At 41.1% G+C, this 23883-nt stretch overlaps 1 protein-coding gene across 1 annotated transcript; it reads right to left on the bottom strand.

Moving 5' to 3' along the window:
• Positions 1–393: 393 nt before the first annotated feature.
• Positions 394–23424, bottom strand: LOC136880844 (uncharacterized). Its single transcript, XM_067153388.2, has 6 exons — positions 23259–23424; positions 20286–20548; positions 18620–18794; positions 12729–12825; positions 3264–3493; positions 394–506 (listed from the first exon to the last, which is right to left on the bottom strand). The coding sequence occupies exons 1-6, from the start codon at positions 23407–23409 to the stop codon at positions 394–396; spliced, it is 1029 nt and encodes a 342-aa protein (XP_067009489.1). The 5' UTR covers positions 23410–23424.
• Between the last annotated feature and the right edge of the window lie 459 nt (positions 23425–23883).

The raw sequence follows: 23883 nt of genomic DNA, 5'->3' as shown, positions 1-23883 counted from the left end.
TTGAGACTGTGCCAAAATTTATACACATTAAAAATGTTTTAATAACATCATGTCTTTATATACTCAAATTAAATCTAACATAATAAAACTTCAATAATGTACTGTTCTTGTTTCTAGTGTTAAAAAAACATGAAAGAAAATAACTCACTACCAGTTCAAGATGTGAGAGTTACAGAGATATGATACAAAAAAGCGAAGTATCCGAAGAACAATGTATGCGTGAATAGAAGCAGGTTCGACGTATGCAAACGAAGTAGTACCATTAATGTTCGATATTGTAAAATATAATTACGAGTTTGTCACAAGAAGCTATTTCAGGCCCACAACGGAGCCCAGCGGTCACTATCTTCACGTCCTAGGACATTCGCCAGCGTAGGGGAAAGGACTTCAAGTTCAATGTAAAACAAATGTATGTCGTTTGCTGCATGCGATGGCGACTCCTCCGCAGTAGCAGACGAAGAGAAGAGCAAATATCAGACCCAGGTAGGCCATGTGCCGCAGACTTTCTGGAACGAGAACGTACACAAGTCTGTTAGTGTTTTAACGTCTCATTAACACACCGAAGGTTTTCGGTGATGGAGGTGTTGGGAAGGTAGCAGTCGTGACATTAATTAAGGTACACCCTAAGCATTTGCCTGGTGTGAATATGGAAAACTTCCTTTAAACAATAATCACCACCACCACTCCTCAATTTCAATTTTCCTAACCGATCTCCCTTATTAAATTCTTGTTCTTTCCCGACACTGGCGATGACATTGTGAGGCCAGCGAAGTCTCTCAATTTACCAATCACGTTGGCCGAGCTGTTAGGTTCACGTAACTGTGAGCTTGCATTCGGGAGACGGTGGGTTCGAATCCCACCATCGACAACCCTGAAAATGGTTTTCCGTTGGTATCATTCACCAAAATCTCCGCTGTTCGGCTTCCTTTTGTTGTAGATTAATGTTTCATATACGTAAACCTACCTCGATAAATATTCTATACAGCGATAAAAAGCACATCAAAATACATTCCGTGGTTCTTGTGATTAGCCCACACAGATACAGACAGACACCTACCAGGGACTTTATTTTATAACACTGTGACTCTGTGACTGAGTCACAACCAAATTGCTCAGTGGTAACAAATAGTTCGCTACAAGGAGTGACATCTCGCTTAATGCCATCCCCATACTATGCCAAGTTCAAACAACTTGGTGTTAATACTCATATCACCGAGAAGCAAGCTGAGTGTGAAAGTGGAAGGACGTAAGTGCCCCTCGCTTAGTCTCTCCCCACTCCAGAAGCTTGTTTGTCGTATCGTTATCTAAACTTTCACTTCTCTCTGGCCAGGTATTTGTCTGTGCAATTTTACGTACTATCAGGAGCATTTGTCCAGTACTTCTCAGCACTCATCAGGAATAATTAGTATATTACTTGCAAGTACTATTGTTTTCTTCAGGTATTCATTTCAGGAAAGATGGCAGACGATAGGAAGCCCTACACCGAAGAAAAATTGTGGAGATATTCTGGGCGATGAACGAAGGACTTAGCTCCAACCGGTCACGTTGACCCGGACAAGCTGGCGCTGTTTGTTAGACTACTACCACAAGAAGACACCGACGAATGAGGAAAGCCTGAAGGAAAACATGATCAGTAATATGTTGATTGAGCGCTACTATTATGATGCAGACGCCGAGCCTTCCGGGACATCGAGGCTTTATTGCCCTGGAGCGTAACCATTCGCTCCGAGGATCTCGCCAGCACCGAATACTACCAAAGCCACTTCAAGCGACAGTCTCAGACCATCAGAATTGCAGACAGAGGTAAGATTCTCTGCTTCAGAAACGACAGCATCTTGCAGATAGACCAACTGTCCGGCGCGAGTGGTGAACCATTGACGCCAGCTGTTATCGGGCCAAATACGACAACGACCGCCACACAAACTGCCAAGAGGCAGAGGTAGAAGCAGATGGCCATGGACTCGTGCCCCATGACTTACTTAGGTCCGAGGACGCGAGCACCGGCGTGGACGGAGACGATTTCCGGTGTCGCGAAGGCGCTACCCAGGTCCGCCAGCTCTGATTAGCGAAGTGGACGCAGACGCCCAAGTTCGCCTGCCAGGAACGCCCACCAACTGCACGGCACTACCACCCAGGCGCAAGCCAGGACGGCGCTCCCAACAGCGGACGGTAGCACAGAGGTGAGGCAACGCTCCCTGGTTTCCTGAGGCTGCTACCCAGGGCTCATGGCCTGCAGGTACCACCTGCACGATGCAAACGCTCCAGGGACCGCACTAAAGCGCCAGCACCGTCTGATGCAACCAGCCAGGAAGAAGAAGAAAGAGGAGAAGAAGAAGACACTTCAGGTGGTGGTGGTGGTGATGGTGGTGGTAATTATTGTTTTAAGAGGAAGTACAACTGGGCAACCATCCTCTATTAACACTAATCAGAGGGGACGAAATGGCAGGGCCCGACACTTTGAAAAATGAAGGTACCGGCCAAAGAAAGCCAAAGACCACGAAGGACGTGAAAATGAAAAACTCTTAGGCATCGAATACTCAAATATCGTCGGGTCGGAAAACAACAAAAGTTGACCAAGAGAGGTCGGATAGGATAGATGCAAGTGAGGAGTTTGGCGCAAATAAGTATAATAAATGCCAAGATTCAGCTAAGGACCCAGTGGTCGCCAACCCACGCTCCCAAGTTCAGAGCCCCTGGGGGTGGTGGTGGTGGTGGTGGTGGTGGTGGTGGTGGTGGTGGTGGTGGTGGTGGTGGTGATCATTGTTTTAAGAGGAAGTACAACTAGGCAATCATCCTTTATTAACACTAATCACAGAGAAAAATGGAAGGGATCCGCCACTTCGAAAAATTGAGGTATCGGCCAAAGAATGACAACGGCCACGAAGGGCGTGAAAATGAAGGACTCCCTAGGTCTCCATACGTAATACCGTCAGGGTCAGAAAAGAATTACCATCCCCCACGCACAGTGGAAAGTGGTTTGTGTCGCACAGCTCTGAGCTTCCATTCGGAAGACTGTCGCCAGACATGAAGATGGTTTACTGTGGTTTCCCGTTTTCACACCAGGCAAGTAAATGCTGGGGATGTACCTTAATTAAGGCCACGGCTCCTTCCTTCCCGCTCACAGCCCTTTCCCATCCCCTCGTCGCCGTAAGACCTATCTGTGTTAGTGAGACGTAAAGCAAACTGTAGATGATTTTTGAAGTGGAAAACGAAGCGAAGGAAGTTATTTTATTCGTACCTCAAGTAGTGTTGTATATACAGACCTGCACTTATGAGTTGTGACTGGGAGAACACCCACACGATGGTCTCCTTGATCTTAACATTGTTGATATAACACGTGTAGTTCCCTTCTTCCTTATGAGTCACTCTTCGGAGGATGAGGGAGCCGAACACATCGACCACCACTCTGGCACTGTCTGAGTCGTGTTGCCCTATCTCTGGATTGATCATCACTCCATTTTTGAGCCACGTGACTACAGTCTGCGCTCGAGCTCTGGAACATACAAGGAGGTAAGGACCGTTTGAAAGTTACTCTGTACATGTGATTGACGTCAGAAATAATAATAATAATAATAATAATAATAATAATAATAATAATAATAATAATAATAATAATAATAATAATAATTGTACCGTGAAGTACACCTCTAAGCCGTACATTTAAATCTTGCGCCTAAAAGAACTCCTCTTCTAGAGAAATCGTGAACTTCAAACTAGACCTACTTAAACCTTTACTCAGAAGATGTCAGAAATCTAATGAAATTTCGTTATCTTGAAATTTCCTGTACTGTGTGAATTTCTGCTTGTTTTGTTTGCCCTTCATCAAGAAGTTTGGACTTTCTTCAACTGATGTCACTGCTAATAAACTATGATCATGCCGCCTGGTGCGAAGTGGAAGAACTTTTGATTTGAAGAAGTTTTGTATTCGTAAGTTTTTTTACTAAATTATGTTCATTCATTTTTGGTTGGCAATATTGATCTTTTCTTTCCGCCAGTTTTGAATTTAGCCAATCACGAATTTCTGTAATTAATTTTCCGCCTATCACAGGCTTCTTCCTCGATTCTGAGTGTCACTTTTAAATTTGACCAATAAAACCCTGTGGGTGTGCCTTGATTATTCATGAAAGGTCTCGAACTCTCCCCGAGGGTTTATAAACTGCGGATTTTCACGTCTCTTGGCCATTTGATCGTCATCTAACTTAGTGTGTGTGTCAAGCAGGAGGCGGGAGGCGCCTCTTTCATCAGGCAGCAGTTCTTCAGCAAGGTAATGGCCAATTAACATCTGTATTTCTTGCTAGCTCTGCAGTTTAACCCGAGGGAGAGGTCCGAAACTTTAACTATGTAACCTACTTTTCTGAAAATGTAATTTCTGCCGGCTAATGTAAAAACTGCATAAGATCTTTAACTGTAAATTTGGGATAGAGTGCTATGTACCCTCTTGATCTCCGCTTCATATTGGTTTGAGGTGACTACGTTTTGTAACTGGTTTTCTTCCTTCCCGTAAAGTCTTAATTTATTCTTATACGAGTCACCTCCATAGTTTGGGAATAGCCGCTGTTTCATCGGTCTAGTGCCCCTTAGGTTTTAAGAATGCATATTTAGGAGTGCAAGTACTCGCCTCCATTCAATTCGTGTTTCGGGCCATTTTCTTAACCTGTTCTTTTCCGCAACGGCCCAATAGTTTGTGATAGTACATATATCACACCCCCGAATTATATGTAGAGGTTAGAGATATTATTGTCAGTATTCGATTTATTAGTTACAATTATTATTATCATTATTATTATTATCAGTATTTCATTTGTATATTTTGCCATTTATATTTGTAAGCTGGAAGATATCCACATATGTAGGTATGAGTAATTTGTTTTGCACGAGTGGGAAAACATTGCTTTAATAACTCTGGTAATTTGGATGAGTCATGTGGCTACCCCAGTGTTTGTTGTGATGTACTTGTGTCGGGAAATTCCATGAGTCATGTATATATCCCAGCCTGATGAGATGAGCTTGTTGTGATACTAGGAAAATTTGTATGACTCATGTGATATACCCCAGCGTTTGTTATTGCCTTGAGACCAAATATGAGTTCAGGGCTTGGTTTTGACTAGAGATCACTCATGATTGGCGGGCAAGGACCAATCCAGGCGTATCATCTGAGAGGAAGGGGAATGCCGAAGTCTTTATATACTCCGACATCACAGCGGAAGGGAACTACTACAACTACAAGCAGTAACACTGTATGAAGGAACGACAACTGACAAACTGTACGGGAAGGAAGTGGTGCTGATACACGGTACTCGAGTGACACGGCTGCAATGGACTGGACGTCAAACGTACGTGGAGCGTAGTCTTGTTATGTTCGTGGAAAGTGGCTGATCAACAAATTGTGGAGGGCGCATGCATTAAGTGTTGTAGTACTTGTGGAGGTCTGGCCTTATATGTTGGTGAAAGCTATCTCAGACTTGTGTATATATCTTTACAACAAGTGTTAAAATATGTGAACACAGTATTACAAGCTACAGTATCTGTGTGATGTGATAACTGCCAATTATGAGAATCGGTAAGTCGATTTGATATAGAGATAGTGAAAGGTATTTATCTTCATACATGTACATTGTTCATCGGACTATCTACACATGGTAGCTTAGTTCTCGCTTTCGTTTTCCCACGGTTTTCATTATTGTTGTTGTTGTAAATATGGAGCCTTCCAGCAATATTTTATGTGTGTATTATATGTATAATTTTGTGTGTTGATGAGGTGCTCATGCACGGATTTTGTTAAGAATATAGTTAGCTATTTTAGAATCAGTGGAGTTATTGATAAACCTAGGTGCAGTTCCTACCTATTTAGTCGTTTCAGGAGGTTAGGTAAGGCCTGCAGCAGATGTACCAGTACGCAGCATTATGTACACGCCCTGGGATATAAAGTTTATCATGTTCTATCAAAATTACAATTGGCTTCCCAACTTGTGGCTGAATGATTGGTACATCTGTTAGGCTTATAAGCGTAGGTGCACTTGTCAGATGTGGATGGAATTCTACAAACTATGTCAGTGAAGAGTTTCATATGTTTCATGTATATTTTGGAGTATGAAGAAATGTTGTAGCATGTCGAGTATTATAAGACTGAGAACTAGAGAGATTGTTAAAGTTGCTAGTACTATGAATCAGGATAAGAGAAGTCAAAAGAATTCCACCACATCGAGTTTATCTAATTCAAGTGAGAATAGCGAAATGGCTGATAGTAGGAAAGATCAATCGGCAACGATAGGTGAGGAACCGAGTAACCCGTCTCAAACTCAGAATGTAGGGGATCAAGGCGAGGCTTCAATGCTCATTATGCTTAAATCACTACTTGATAGTCAGAGTAAAGAGTTGAAGAGTGAATTGAATTTTTTAAGTAATGAATTAAACAGTAAGAATGAAGAGTTAAAGGGTGAACTGTCCAGTACGATTGATAGTCAGAGTAAAGAGTTGAAGAGTGAATTGAGTTTTCTAAGTAATGAAATATCCAGTATTAATAGTGAAATAAATTCAGTTAGTACGGAACTGTCCAGTAAGATTGAGAATCAGAGTAAGAAGTTAAATTCAGTGAGTGTTGAATTGTCTAGTAAAATTGATAGTTTAAGCAGTGCTGTGAATGGTAGAAGAGATGAATTGAACCAGAAATTTGACCATCAAAGCAGGGAAATTCAGGAAGTCAACAATAAGGTAGAAGCTCAACGCTTGGAATTGACTGAGAAAATTGAATGCCGATTTAATGTAGTTAGGAAAGAATTTGTTGAAAACAGCAAGGAATGTGATAAGAGAATAAAAATAGTGGAAGATAAAGTCGAAGAAATAGATAGAATTAAAACCAATCAGAATGTTTTAGCGAAGCGAATAGATGAGAAGAATAAATTGGAGAAAGACCTTAAGTCGGTAAAAGATGACCTCAAGTCAGTAGAAGTTAATACCAGAATGGTAGTGGAAGAAGGAATTAAAACGTGTCATGTGAAATTAAGGCAGGAGATCAGTCAAATCCAAGTAGGTATCAGTATATGTAATAGGTACGTATCTTGTACGAAGGACTCTGAATTACCCAAATTTAATGGCCGGCAGTTTAATCCGATGGAATTCTTGAAAACGGTGGAGAAACGGTTTTCCAAGAATCTTGACGATGGTTTAATTGAGTGGAGTATGGTTGATTCTTTCACCTCTGCGTTCCACGGGTAACCCCGTAATAATAATAATAATAATAATAATAATAATAATAATAATAATAATAATAATAATAATAATAATAATAATAATAATAATAATAATAATAGTAATAATAATAATAATAATAATAATAATAATAATAGTAATAATAATAATAAAACCAGAGCGAGAAGCAGCCATAGACACCAGGTGCACCAAGTTTGCTATCACTCATGCAGAAGCATCTACGCATCAAAGTACCTCTCCAAGAACCTAAAAACCGAGCTCGATAGCTGCAGTCGCTTAAGTGCGGTCAGTATCCAGTATTCGGGAGATAGTAGGTTCGAACCCCACTGTCGGCAGCCCTGAAGATGGTTTTCCGTGGTTTCCCATTTTCACACCAGGCAAATGCTGGGGCTGTACCTTAATTAAGCCCACGGCCGCTTCCTTCCCACTCCTAGTCCCTTCCTATCCCATCGTCGCCATAAGACCTATCTGTGTCGGTGCGACGTAAAGCAACTTGCAAAAAAAAAAAAAAAAAAAAAAAAAAAGAACCTAAAACTCAAGCACTATATTGCGGTAGTAAAATCGTATGTTTTCTACGCCTCTGAGTGTGTCTCGTGGTGACCAGGAAATGCCCTCTCAGGAAATTAGAACTCAAAGAAAGGAAGATCCTGGGGAGAATCTGGGACCCGTAAGAGAAGAGGGAGGCACCTACACAATTCGGCACAACGAAGAGTTATACAAACATCAGAAAGACATCGTAACGTGTATAAGAAAAAGGCGCCCGATCATCAACGGTACCTAACCCGCATGAACCCCTGAAGACTTACCAACAGGATATTCGCTGTGGCAGGTAGAGCGAAGGCATCCAGGAACAACTGGATCTCTTCAGTCAAGTCGGATACGAAACAACTAGGAATCCCGCATGAGTCCATGCATGACCTCCCACAGTTTCGACAAGCTATCCAGCGGGGAATTTTTCCAACGTCAGTTACGAGTAGGAAGAACACAGGAACCAGCAGACCTATGTGAACGGAGGAAAGAAAACTGGCTAACAACCAGAAAATATAAGACTACTGGAAGAGGAGAAAACAAAAGGCCCAAGTGACGAAAAGATATGAGCTCCGTGGTCCTCAGTAGGCCCAAACGGCAAATAATAATAATAATAATAATAATAATAATAATAATAATAATAATAATAATAATAATAATAATAATAATAATAATAATAATAATAATAATAATAATAAATCTAATGAATTTCGGACTCCATCCAAAATTAATCAAATTAATAGAACTCACCTTAACCAATATAATACAATAGCAACCACTCGAAAACGAGTATTCCAAGCAAAACTCCTCTTCGAATCCGTAGAGTCCCGGGTGGAGCAGCCACTGTTCTCCTATTTCGCTCGTTTTCTTTTCAACGCCGCCTCTTATCGTTCGCTATTCGCCTACGATTTTCTTCAAAAAGTAGCGGTTAGTGGTTAAGACCCTCACTTGCCCTTGGGGCGGGAAACTTCCCCTAAAGGTGGATGAACCACATGTGGTCAAACGGCATAGAAAGTCCTCAAGTCATGCGGAAAGGGTGTCACTATTCGGCTGGAGTGGCGGAATCGTCTTGCATCTACTTGCAATTGAACATATTTCCTAGTAATCAAGTAAGGTGAGTTTGTTGATGTGCAGCAACACTCTCGCTTTAGAAGAATTGACAGACAGCAGTCTTCCAACAACTTATGACTTCTTTCAACAGTCCTGCAGCGATCAAGAAGTTGCGACGAGGACAGGATTGTGATGTGTGGAAGCCTCTAGTGATAACTTGGCGGTAGATGTGCGATCGGTCATCTTACTTATCGTTGTAGCTGTAGAGCACTTCGTTCGCTACATCTACGTCTGAGCAGTCCTATTTAGGGTCCACTGTGCCCACCTCACATGGGGAAGAGGCTAGAAAAGGTGCCCTAAACATAGTCATCCACTAATATTTCCGATCGGATAGCCGCGTCCGATGGTATCATCTTTACGCGGCGAACAAATAAGAAACTATCTTTTGCAACGTGGAATATAAGAACATTCTCAATGATGAACCCGCAACTGAGAGACTCGAAAGGAGAACAGCCATGATGGGTAGAAAATTAAGAAGATACAACATCGACCTAACAACACTCCAGGAAACCCATCTTGCTGATGAAGGTCAGTTGAATGAACAAGGTGCAGGTTACAGCTTCTTCTGGAAGGGGAAAGCTACCAATGAGCACCGAATACACAGAATAGGCTTTGCTATCAAGAACAATCTTCTCAAGGAACTTTCAGAGCTTCCCACTGGATATAATGAACGTTTTATGATATTAAGACTTCACCTTAACCAACACAAAATCTAAAGTCAATTTCGGAGGGGAATTTTCTGAGCCATTCTTCATAAAAACAGGTTTACGACAGGCAGATTGGCCTGTCACCTCCTGCTGTGCCTTGGAATACGTATAAAAAGAGAGGGGTACAAGGGTAACCCGAAGAACATCAGAACTGAACGATCCAAAGACAACATAAGTTTAAACTGCCTGGGATTCCCTAATAACCTTGCCCCCCTGCCTAACAACGTTCGGGAAGCCCGACAACAAGTGAAATCACTACAGGAAATAGCGCAGAAAATCGGACACAGAACATCCTTCCAAAAGACAGAAATCGTGTTACACCACTCGAAAATAAAATCGCAATGGACGAACAGGAAAATAAATTAGTTGATAAATTGAAATATTTAGCAATGTTAATGAGGATCTTGCAATGAAGAGTAGATGCACTAAATTAGAAAGAGCTTATCATCTTTGTAAGAACATATACAAGTCTAAATCCCTCTCCTTGAATCTTAAACTTAGACACTACAATACCGTAGTAAGACCATCTGTACTGTACGCCTCAGAATGCCTAAACATGACCCGGAAAGGACAACTCAGAAAACTAGAACTGAAAGAGCGAAAGATCCTCAGAAGGATTATGGGTCCCATTAAAGAAGGAGATGGCTACAGAATCAGGCACAACAAGGAACTGTACAGTAAAATAGAGAGCATTACAACAGCTATGAGAAAGAGAAGACTAATCTTCTATTGTCACGTAGTCAGGATGGACAGCCAGAGGCTCACTTCAAGAATCTTCAACACTGTATCTAGAGGGAAAGCAACAAATGCCAAATGGACGAATTTAGTACGGAAAGACCTACAATACCTAAACATTGATCACATTGACATTTACAACCGAGATAAATTCAGAAAGTTAGTCAAGACATCTGACTCTCTCCAGTCACTAACAAGTAAATCACTGCGTCCAGGAGTGGGAGTGAAATGGACTCAAGAAAGAAAAGACATCCATAGCGCTAGAATGAAGGAATACTGGGCTAAGAGGAAGAAAAGAGCTCACTAGAGTTAAGAACCACGTGGTCCATCGTAGGCCTAAGCGAAGAAGAAGAAATATTTAGCAAAAGTAATAGCACATAACCTCAACGGAAAGCAGGCACAGCATAATAGAATAAACTGACCAGAGCACAACATATCACTAAGAATACATACAGTTTTAAAAAAGGGCCTCTAAATAGCCACGAATTTAAAACACTATAAAACAGTTACACAACCGGAAATAACATACACAAGTCAAACCATTTTCAAAACAACGAACACTGCCCAAATAGACATATTACTCCAAACTGAAAGAAGAATCGGAACGTGCATTAAAAAAAACTATCAAGAAAATGGGCACGTCTTGAAGGAAATGGAACCAAAACTGAGCACAAACAGGAAGAAAAGAATCTCATTTTTTGGACATCTACTCAGGACACCAGAAAATTGGATCATCAGGAGAATTATTGAGAAATAAGAGAACAATAGGAGCAATATTAGGTGGATTACAGAAATCAAGGAAGATTTGAGGGAACTACAAATTAGAATAGAATATTTAAATAATAAAATAGACAAAATCAAGAAATTCACAGACAAACAAACCAGACTATCAACCAAGATCAAAAGTCGGACAATGCGACGGGTTATTTCAGAGAGAGAAAGAAAGTTAAGAATGAGAGAATAAAGAAGTGCTGGGCTGACAGAAACCTGAAGAGCCCTTTTTATAAAATTGACTAAATGGTTCAATGAAGGCCATGAAATACAAATAAATAAATAAATAAATAAATAAATAAATAAATAAATAAATAAATAAATAAATAAATAAATAAATAAATAAATAAATAAATAAATATATATATAATGTCTATAGATGTGGTGGTGGTAGTGATTATTGTTTTAAGAGGAAGTGCAGCTGGATAACCATGTATTAACACTAGTCAGAGGGAAACAGTGAAAGGGGTCGGACACGTCTAAAAATTAAGGTATCGGCAAAAGAAAAGGAAGGGGCACGAAGGGCGTGAAAATGGAGGAGTCCATAGGCCTCGAGAACAAGAGCTGACTAAGGGAGGTCGGATAAAATAGATGAAAGTTAGGAGCCTGGCATAAGTAAGTGGAAGCAATGCCAGGACTCGGCTCAGGGCCCCGTGGTCGCCAACCCAAGTTCCCTACTTGAGAACCCCTCGGCCCCCCTTTAGTCTCCTATTACAACAGGCAGGGAATACCGTGGGTATTATTCTACAGCCCCCACCCACAGGGAGACGCCAGTGTCCGGTTCCATGCCTAAATGGTTAACGTGCTGGCCTTTGGTCCAGAAAGGCCCGGGTTCGATTCCCGGCCGGGTCGGAGATTTTAACCTTCATTGGAATTCCAATGGCTCGTGGGCTGGGTATGTGTGCCGTTTTCGGCATTACAGTTCATCTCAGGTAGGGCCCCATCCACACAGTCACGCAGGTAGCCTATACGGCGTCAACACCAAAGACCTGCACCAGGCCTCTCCGTAGGCCACACGTCACTCCAAAGACCTGCATCAGGCCTCTCCGTAGGCCACACGTCATTCTTTTTCTTCTTCTTCTTCTTCTTCTTCTTCTTCTTTTTCTTCTTCTTCTTCTTATTATTATTATTAGAAGAAGAAGAAGACGAAAAAGAAGAATTGCACAATTATGGAATAGCAAGACCAAAGTTAAATGGATTACGGAAATTAAGGATGATATTAAAAAACTACAAATAACAAGAGATGAGCTTAAAAAATAGAACAGATAACATTAAAATACTTCAAGACACACACAGCAAGCTACAGACAAGATCAATAAAAGATCTAATTGGAGGGTATTTTCAATTGAAGAGAGGAAGGCAGCATCTGTCAGAATGAAGAAATATTTGGTAGGTAAGAAATTAAAAAAAAATCCTTTTGTATAATTGACTACGGTGGTCCATTGTAGGCCATAAATAAATAAATAAATAAATAAATAAATATAAAAAATATTTTTATTATTACGTGTGTCAGTATGTTTATAATGATAAGAAGTTATAATAATAGACACACACGAATGAAGTATATTTTAATACATTTATGGTTATCTAATTGGATACATCATAGTTCTAGGAGGTATGTAATGATAGTGGTGAGGGAGAAAAGAGTAAAATGATATAATACCTTACTTTGGACAGACGAGGGTTGTCTGAGAGCCTTTGATCAACACCAAGTTCTCTCTTTTCATCAGCGGTAGTACTTCTTCTGAAGTATCATGTAGTGCACCTGAAAAAGAACACTGGTAGTAGTGGTGAATTTTATCTTAAGCATTAAAATCTACAATATTAATTGCCCTTACAACATTAATCAAAGGAGAAAGAGAAATAGTTCCAAAATCTCGAATGCAAATAAAGAAAAAGAAGAAATATGAAAATTAACAAAACCAAATGAATATTAAATCTAAAGTAAAATTCAGAGGAGAAATATGTGAGCCGTTTACTATTAAGACAGGGTTTATCGCCATTACTTTTCAACAGTGCTCTAGAATACGTGATGAGGGAATGGTACGAGGAAAATCTCAAGAACATAACAAAATGAAACAAGAAAGCTCAAATAAACTTAAATTGCTTGGGATTCGCGGACGACTTAATGTTACTAAGAATTTTTTTTTTTTTTTTTTTTTGCTATTTTGCTATTTTGCTTTACGTCGCACCGGCACAGATAGGTCTTATGGCGACGATGGGACAGGAAGGGCCTAGGAATGGGAAGGAAGTGGCCGTGGTCTTAATTAAGGTACAGCCCCGGCATTTACCTGGTGTGAAAATGGGAAACCACGGAAAACTATCTTCAGGGCTGCCGACAGTGGAGTTCGAATCAACTATCTCCGGGATGCGAGCTCACAGCTGCGTGCCCCTGACCGCACGGCCAACTCACCCGGTTTACTAAGAAATAACATTCAAGAAGCCAGAAATCAAATAACAAATCTACAAAATATACCACAAAAAAAGGACTCCAGATATAATTTGAAAAGACGAGATAACGGTAACAGATCCACTAGTAATAAATACATACCAGTAAATAACAGAAATGTGAAAACAGTGAAACAATTTAAATACCTACGAGAAATTATAACATCCAACCTGGACGAGAAATAACCGAAATGACAGATGGTTCAAGCAGAGGTGACATACGGAAGCGGAGCTGTTTTTAAAGTCCTCAGAGAAACAGAATCGAACAAAATCCTAAAAAAAAAATAGAGAGAAGAATAGCTAGAACATAAATAAAAAATAACAAAAAGGTGGACAATGGTCGATAGTGCCAAATGAAGTGGTGTACAGAGAATTGGAGCCCATCACAGATACTTTTGGCAGGATGACTGGCTCAGGCGGTTGAGACACTGGCCTTCTGACTCCAATTTGGCAGGTTCGATACTGGCTCAGTCCGGTGGTATTTGAAGGTGCTCAAATACATCAACCTCGTGTCGGTAGATTTACTGACACGTACAAGAACTTCTGCGGGACAAAAATCCCGGCACCTCGGCGTCTCCGAAAACCGAAAAAGTAGTTAGTGGAACGTAAAGCCAATAATGTTATTATCATTATTTACAGATGTTATACGGAAGAAGAGGATCTTTTTTCTTTGGTCACATTATGAAGACACCAAAAACTAGATTACCAAGGAAAATTACAGAGAAACTCTGGAATCTGAAGTGACAAGTAGGAAATAACTGGACGATTTGCAAAAATAAAACAGAAAATGAAAAGAAACTAAAGAACATAAAAATAAATAAGATTTAAACCAAAAATTGACAAACGACATACAATGAAAAGTGTATTTACAAACGAGGAACGACAGAAAAGATCAGAACGAATGAAAAATTACTGGACAATTCGGAAAGAAAACTTATCGAAGAAAATGATCGACTGAAGTGGTAAAATGAGACTGTAAAAACAGAAGGAGAATAAGAAGACGAACGAAACCACAAGCTAGCGTGAACGGAATCAGAAATGAACAATTACTGGCCAAGAAAAAAAGGAACATGGCAGGTTCGATCCTGGCTCAGTCCGGTGGTAGTGGTGGTGGTGGTGATTATTGTTTTAAGAGGAAGTACAACTGGGCAACCATCCTCTATATAACACTAATCAGAGGGAAAAATGGAAGGGATCCGAACCTTCGAAAAATGAAGATGACGGTCAAAGAAAGACAAGGGCCACGAAGGGCGTGAAAATGAAAGACTCCCTAGCCCTCGCAAACCTAATAGCGTCGGGGTCAGAAAAGAACAAGAGTTGACCAAGGGAGGTCGGATAGGATAGATGAAAGTGAGGAGCCTGGCACAAGTAAGTGGAAGCAATGCCAGGACTCAGCGGAGGGCCCCGTGGTCGCCAACCCACACTCCAAAGTTCAGAGCCCCTGGGGCCCCTTTTAGTCGCCTCTTACGACAGGCAGGGGATACCGTGCGTGTTATTCTACGGCCCCCACCCACAAGGGGTAGTCCGGTGGTATTTGAAGGTGCTCAAATATGTCAGCCTCGTGTCGGTAGATTTACGGGCACGTAAAAAACTCCTGCGGGACAAAATTCCGGCAGCTCGGCGTCTCAGAAAACCGAAAAAGTTCTTAGTGGGACGTAAAGCCAATAACATTATTATTATTATTATTATTATTATTATTATTATTATTATTATTATTATTATTATTATTATTATTATTATTATTATTAGGAAAGTGGTGGTGATGTTTATTGATTTAAGAGAAGGTACAACTGGGCAATCATTCTCTATTAACACTAGTCAAACGGAAAAAATGGAAGAGATGCGACACTTCGAAAAATGAAGGTATCGGCCAAAGTAAGACAGGGGCCACGGAAGGCATGAAAATGAAAGACTCTCTAGGCGTTTATACGTAATACCGTCGGGGTCGGAAAAGAACAAGAGTTGACAAACACAGGCGATACCACCCTCGCACATAGGAAGATAAGAAATGACATCAGTCACTTTCAGACTGACAAAGATTATTGTGATGTGGAGGCAGTACATTTGTTCTTGTCCATATTATCACGCATAGTACACCATAAACAGGAAAATGGACCTGGGCTTCAGCCTTTTGAATATCAGTGAATTGTTGACGTTTCATCGTTCGCAGTTGATGTGTTTTACGTCAATCCAAACCAAACCAAACCCCATGGCACTACAGCCCTTGAAGGGCCTTAGCCTACCAAGCGACCGCTGCTCAGCCCGAAGGCCTGCAGATTACGAGGTGAGGTGTGGTCAGCACGACGAATCCTCTCGGCCGTTATTGTTGGCTTTCTAGACCGGTTTTACATTAATGCTCAATCTAAAACAAATGTACACTAAGTTATTTTATGGGCTTTGCATTAAATTCAAGTAAATTCAATCAAGACTGCAAACCCTCAAAAAGAAGGCTTTGTAAACATCGTATCAACACATACATATCTTATGATGACGATGGAATAGGAAAGGGTTAGGAGTGAGAAGAAAGCGGCCGTGGTCTTAATTAAGGTACAGCCCCAGCATTTGCCTGGTGTGAAAATGGGAAACCACGGAAAACCATCTTCAGAGCTACCGACAAAGGGTTTCGAACCAACTATCTACCGAATGCAGCTCACAGCTGTGTGACCCTAACCGCACGGTCAACTCGCTCGGATGTATTCTATCGCCCGTATTCTATCACCCACATCCACAAAAGGAAAGAAACTTTCCAACATAAGAAAACAGAAGCAATGTCATAATTAACATGTATCGCACAACTATACTACAGGGCGCTAGTGTCGCAAGTCGAAAGCCCCTCTGGATAAAAACTAAAGACTCTAAAGTCCCCCAGAAACCTACCATCGTCGGGATCGGAAAAGAACAACAGAAGGATGACCTATGCACGATGGAAGGAATGATGCAAAGACGAGTCTAGCACAAGTAAGAAAAGGTAACACCAGATTTAGCTCAAGTCCCGCAATCGCTGCCTGTCTCATCATGTGTGAACCGCCGGTGAGATTATTCGTCTAAATTTGTTTATTTATTAATTGAAAGTGAGTTTGGTTACGTTATTATACCACGGTGGTATTATTTTATTTAATAATAATAGTAATAATAAAAATAATAATAATAACTTATGAAAGTAGAACTATTTTCAGAACTGCTAATACAGTTGAAATAGATAAAATTATTAAGATAAAAAAGAAGAATTAAAACGTGTATAAACAGTCCGTCTCTATAGTGTAGTGGTTAGCGTGATTAGCTGCCACCCGCGGAGGCCCGGGTTTGATTCCCGGCTCTACCACAAAAATTTGAAAAGTGGTACGAGAGCTGGAACGGGGTCCACTCAGCATCGGGAGGTCAACTGAACAGAGAGGGGTTCGATTCCCACCTCAGCCATCCTCGAAGTGGTTTTCCGTGGTTTCCCACTTCTCCTCCAGGCAAGTGCTGGGATTGTACCTAACTTAATGCCACGGCCGCTTCCTTCCCTCTTCCTTGTATATCCCTTCCCATCTTCCCATCCCTTCACAAGGCCCTTTTTCAGCATAGCAGGTGAGGCCCCCCTGGGTGATGTACTGGTCCTCCTTCATAGTTGTATCCCACAACCCAAAATCTCACGCTCCAGGACACTGCCCTTGAGGCGGTAAAGGTGGGATCCCTCTCTGAGACCGAGGGAAAACCAACCCTGGACGGTAAACGGATTAAGAAAGAAAGAAAGAAAGAAAGTATAAAAAAGTAATAACAAGTTCATGGAAAATAGCTTCAAATAACACAGTTTATAAGGAAATCGAACCAGTATTGAGCACAATTAGAAAGAAGCTCATCTCATTTTTTGGACATCTTATTAGAACACCGGAAACTAACATTGCTAGAAAAATTATGGAATAGCAATACCAGGATTAAATGGATCATATAAATTAAAGATGATATTAATTAACTCCTAATATCACTAAATTGTCTCAAGAACAAAACATACAAAATTAAGATTCTCAACGACTCACATGTGAGACTACAAACCAGAATTAATAAAAGGATAAAAATCTGAAGAAAGGATGTCGGCATCTGAGAGGAAGAAATTTTTAGAAGCATAGAAAAGCGAATTCTTTGTATAATTGACTGGAGCGGTGCTATTTTGGCCATAAAATGTAAAGTAAAATAATAATAATAATAATAATAATAATAATAATAATAATAATAATAATCATACTATTTCTTACAATCTTGCTTTAAGTCGCACCAACACGGATAGGTCTTATGGTGACGATGGGATAAGAAAGGGCTAGGAGTGGGAAGGAAGCGACCGTGGCCTTAATTAATTTTCCTGGTATGAAAATGGGAAATCACGGAAAACGGTCTTCTCGGCTGCACACAGTGTGGTTCGAACCCACTATCTCCCGAATTCAAGCTGATAACTACGTGACTCAAACTGCGAGGCCCCTTGCTCGATAATAATAATAATAATAAGAAGAAGAAGAATAAGAAGAAGAAGAAGAAGAATAGGGAGTTGTCCGTGGGCCATTTGGTAGCAGTTGCCGATTATTTCATGTTATTTTATTTATTTTATGAGAATGTATTTTATGTTTTTGTTTGTCTGTATAAAAGTTTGTCTAGGTTGGGCATTATTATTTTTCTCCATTAACGGATCAATAAGGTAGCAATACTGTAGATCTGGAGGAAAATAAAGATAAGGATAAATAATAATAATAATAATAATAATAATAATAATAATAATAATAATAATAATAATAATAATAATAATAATAATAATAATAATAATAATAACTACAATTGCTTTAGCTTTCCAATTTTTAGAAGAGTGTTGATGCTCAGAGTACTAATGAAATGTTTGCACTTGGGGCGAAGAGATTCGGGAAGCTTCGATATATTCCCGCATGATGTTCTGAGTCTCCCAGAATCCAATGACCGAGAAAAAAAATCACCAATTTGGACACAAACCCAACATAAAAACCACTAACACCTGGGCAGAAAAACTCAGTGAGAGAAGAAGCAAAAACATCAGCTAAATGAGTTCAACCGCACTCCTCAGTCAGGCTTAAAAGATTTTTTTTTTAATATGATTACAATAAACCTACCTGGTTTACAGAATCCAACACAGTATTCGACATGTATGAATTGAGGAACCATCCTGGTCACCATACTGATCTTCGGAAACAGCTCAGCCACTAAATAGGACTGACAAGACAACTGAGAAATCCCCCTCAGTATCTCCTGTGTATGTTTATCGCTCTTGTAGATGCTCACATTTTTCTGAAATCAATTAAAGCACATTAAATAGGTAACAGGTATACGTCTCAAGACTGTTTTGAGAAGAAGTACAGCAGGGCAACAATCATCTATTAACACTATTCAGAGGGAAGAAATGAAAGGGGTTCACCACTCCGAAAAATGAAGGTATCGGTCATAGAAAGTGGTAGTAATTATTGTTTTAAGAGGAAGAACAACTAGGCAACCATCCTCTGTATAACACTAATCACAGAGAAAAAAATGGACGGGATCCGACACTTCGAAAAATGAAGGTATCGGCAAAAGAAAGACAACGACCACGAAGGGCGTGAAAATGAAAGACTCCCTAGGCCCCGAATGCTCTAATACCGTCGGGGTCGGAAAAGAACAAGAGTTTACCCAGAGACGTCGGATAGGATAGATGAAAAGTGAGGCGCCTGACACAAGTAAGTGGAAGCAATGCCAAGACCCAGCTAAGGTCTCTGCGGTCACCAACCCACTCTCCCAATTTAGGAGCCCCTGAGGCCCTTTTTATTCATCTCTTACGACCGGCAGGGAATACCGTGGTTGTTATTCTACAACCCCTACTCACAGGGGGTAGTCTCTAGGCCTCGTAAACCTAATACCGTTGGAGTCGGAAAAGAACGAGTGCTGGTCAAGAGAGATCAGATAGTGTAGGTGAAAATAAGGACCCTAGCACAAATACGTGCAAATAATGCCAGGACTCAGGTAAGGGCCCCGTGGTCACCAACCCACACTCCCAAGTTGAGAGTCCCTTGCCACCGTTTAGTCGCCTCTTACGACAGGCAGGGGTACCATGGGTGTTATTCTACCGCCCCCGTTCACACTGGCGGGAAGGGGGCGAGGTTACGGAGTGAGGAGTCTGGACGAGTAAGATGAAGGAATGCTGGACTCAGCTAGAGTTTCCGTGGTCACCAACTCACTCTTCCAAATTCAGACCTCCTGGGAGAGTCATTCTCTTTTAATTACCTCTTATGGCATGCAAGGGATAACCATGGATGTATTCTGTGCCATCAACCACCAAGGGAGACTTGTTGCATATCTCTTAGAATTTGTCAGTTTGGTCACGTGTTTCCTCTCCGATTAATGAAATGAAAATCCACAACCTGTTTCCAGTCATTGACCGGGTCAGGAATGGAATGAATAAATCCCTCATGTAACGGCGAGGATCTGAATTGCGCCGGCTGCCGAAACCTGTCGCACTCCTCTTGGGCAATGATTGATGACTGAAAGATGAAATTATATTAGAGAGTGTTGCTGGAATGAAAGATGACAGGGAAAACCGGAACCTGTCCCACCTCTGCTTTGGTCAGCACAAACCTCACACAGAGTGACCGGGATCTAAACCACGGAACCCAGCGGTGAGAGGCCGGCGTGGTGCCGCTTGAGCCACGGAGACTACTCCGATTAAAATGAAGTTTTGGTAAAACAAAATATTTACTCCACTTACATTATTAGGACTCGTGTAAAGAACAACTGACAAAGTATACGTACAAATTTTGGAGCGGAGACCTTGAGACGACATTTTCCCACTCGACGTCGCTCTCCTTGTGGTCGGTTGCAGGCGACACACGGACCCCAGATTTCCCACTCGGTGCGGGCCTTGAGCTGGACTCGGATGGGATTGTATAAGACCGCAAATGTTGGACTCATCAGAACTTGAATGAGCCCATTAAGTGGCATCAAGTAATTCTCATGGTACTCCTTCCAGTCGTTCAAATTGCCCACCAGAGGCGATACCGATGTATTCATAACAGCTAGAAGAAGGGATCCAAGTAAGTATATCAAAGTAGGCTATAATTAGGCACCAGGAATCACTATGGACAAACAAGTACAATAGACTTCAAAACAGCAGGAAATACAAGTCAGAACTTCATTATCTTGATTCATTCTCGAACTAACAATCACATCCATCAACTTCCGGAAAAAGAAACTTCATGTTTCAATGCATGAAAGCTAAGTGCCACCATATGATTCTACAAATCTTTCTGTACATGACAAATATGTGCATATCAAATTGATTGATTGATTGATTGATTGATTGATTGATTGATTGATTGATTGATTGATTGATTGATTGATTGATTGATTGATTGATTGATTGATTGATTGATTGATTGATTGATTGATTGATTGATTGATTGATTGATTTTGCTGGTCAAAGCAAGACCTGTCAGCTAGTTCACAAACTAAATTAATTCACACTGGTTTAAAACACGCAAGTTTATTCTAACACTATTTACAATATAAAAATAAAAATAACTAATACACCGTACGACTACACACTCGGACTGCCGCCGAGACCCTTCGTTGAGACAAGTACAAGTGATGGTGTTGCTGGTGGTGATTATTGCTTTAAGAGGAAGTACAACTAGGTAACTGTAGGACTGAACACTAATCAGAAGGAAGAAATGGAAGGGGTCCGACACTTCGAAAAATGAAGTGGTTAAGAGCACCTTGAGCGACGGGAGAAGAACGGCTGGAGTGGTGGTGGTGATTGTTGTTTTAAGAGGAAGTACAACTAGGAAACCATAAAAGGAGCGCCTGCAGATGCCGGATAAAAAAATAAAAAATTTAAAAAAACAGGATGAAAAGAAGAATAGGCGGAAGTGGCAGATGGGTACCGCACACCTACCATGCCAAACATATTCTTCAGTTCACCGTGTCTTCGTAACAAAAACAGGGTTCAGCAATCATGTTCAAGTTAATGTGAGAAATAGAAGTGACTTTGGGCAGAAGTCGTTGTGGTCGATTACGGCCAGCAACACGCACCAGTTCAGATATGCTACGATTGCTGCAGCTGATGAAGTCATATGTTAATGTCGTTTCCTCCCACTCTGCTTCATCTTAGTGGTAGTGGTGATTATTGTTTTAAGAGGAAGTACAACTAGGGAACCATCCTCTATATAACACTAATCAGAAAGAAAAAATGGAAGGGGTCCGACACTTCGAAAAATGAAGGTATCGGCCAAAGAAAGACAAGTGCCACCAAGGGCGTGAAAATGAAAGACTCCCTAGCCCTCGCAAACCTAATAGCATCGGGGTCGGAAAAGAACAAGAGTTGACCAAGAGAGGTCGGATAGGATAGATGAAACAGAGGAGCCTGCCACAAGTATGTGGAAGCAATGCCAGTACTCAGCTAAGGGCCCCGTGGTCGCCAACCCACGCTCCAAAGTTCATACCACTGAGGCTCCTTTAGTCGCCTCTTACGACAGGCAGGGTATACCGTGGGTGTTATTCTACCGACCCCACCAACAGGGGGACATCGAAACTTGATGCGAAGGAGAAACCTAAATCTGAAAGCTGGATGACATGCATAGGAAAGAAGTTCATAGAATGAAGACCACACGGGAGCAGTGAGCGGTGGTGGTGGTGGTGGTGGTGATTATTGTTTTAAGAGGAAGTATAATTAGGCAACCATCCTCTATATAACACTAATCAGAGAGAAAAACTGGAAGGAATCCGACACTTCGAAAAATGAAGATATCGGCCAAAGAAAGACAAGGGCCACGAAAGGGCGTGAAAATGTAAGACTCCCTAGGCATCCATACGTAATACCGTCGGGGTCGGAAAAGAACAATAGTTGACCAAGGGAGGTCGATAAGGATAGATGAAAGTGAGGAACCGGACACAAATAAGTGGAAGCAATGCCAGGACTCAGCTAAGGGCGCGATCGCCAACCCCCGCTCCCAGGTTGAGAGCCCCTGGGGCCCCGTTTAGTCGCCTCCTACGACAGGCAGAGGATACCGTGGGTGTCTTTCTACCACCGCCACCCACAGGGAGTCTGCCTGAGAGAGGTAATGCTCCTTCACCGGTGTTGTATCCCCGACCAAATGTCTCACACTCCAGGACACTGCCCTTGAGGCGGTAGAAGTGGGCTCCTCGCTGAGTCCGAGGAAGAAACCAACCCTGGAGCGTAAACTGTGTAATTTTAAAAAATTGGTTTAATAATAGTAATAATTTGTTTTTATTAGCTTTTGTAATAAAACAGATTTACGGTATTAAAATTGTTTGTCGTAAAATTTAACAAATGTACTTAGAGATCATTTGCGAGGGAGGCCCTGAGATTTCAATTGCTTGAGATCGTCCTCAGGATTTAATTCAGTACTATCCCGAAGAAAGCGGACCAGCATCATTTACTGAATGACTTGTATTTGATAGTAATACTGTTTTAAATGTGCCAGGTTGAGTAGCTCTGATAGCAGAGCGCTGGCCTTCTGAGCCCAGCCTCGTGTCGGTAGATTTACTGGCATATAAAATAGGCTAACTCCTGCGGGACTCAATTCCGGCACCTCGCCATCTCAGAAAACCGTAGAAATAGTTTGTAGGACGTAAAAATCAATAGCATTATTATTATTATTATTATTATTATTATCATTATTATTATTATTATTATTATTATTATTATTATTATTATTATTATTATTATTATTATTATTATTATTTGAAATGTGTTTCCATACATACGGTCAATGAGGTAGTTGTATTTGAACTGCATCTCTTGGCCAAATATCCCATGGCAGAAGTAGATTGCTGTATCGTTCTTGGTGATGTTCTGTATGACTAGAGTATGATCTGGCTGGACATGCACTCTGTTCAGAGAAATGTTCGTCCCCATATCCAGCTGGACCTCAGTGGCTTCCTCCCGCAGTAGATAGTCTCGCCGATACCACACCTTGGGGGCGCCATTGTCTCTCTCATTGCTAAAGACAAACGTTGTACCGGTGAATTTACGAGCTACTAACAGTAACATACAAAATTATTATAAAGTGAACACAAAACACCTAGAAGGTATGGTCAAATTGTCAGATTCCCCACAGTCACCTCTTACGGTGGTGGTGGTGGTGGTGGTGATTATTGTTTTAAGAGAAAGTACAACCAGGCAATCATCCTCTGTATAACACGAATGAGATAGAAAAAGTGGCAGGGGTGCGACACTTCTAAAAATGAAGGTATCGGCCGAAGGAAGACAAGCACCACGAAGGGCGTGAAAATGAAAGATTCCCTAGGCCTCCATACGTAATACCGTCGGGGTCTGAAAAGAACAAGAGTTGTCCAAGGGAGGTCGGATAGGATAGATGGAAGTTGGGGA

The sequence above is a fragment of the Anabrus simplex genome, chromosome 9, assembly GCF_040414725.1.
Source record: "Anabrus simplex isolate iqAnaSimp1 chromosome 9, ASM4041472v1, whole genome shotgun sequence".
NCBI classification, from domain to species: Eukaryota; Metazoa; Arthropoda; class Insecta; order Orthoptera; family Tettigoniidae; genus Anabrus; species Anabrus simplex.
Note: the sequence above shows the minus strand (reverse complement) of the source record. Positions and strands in the feature narration are given on the sequence as shown.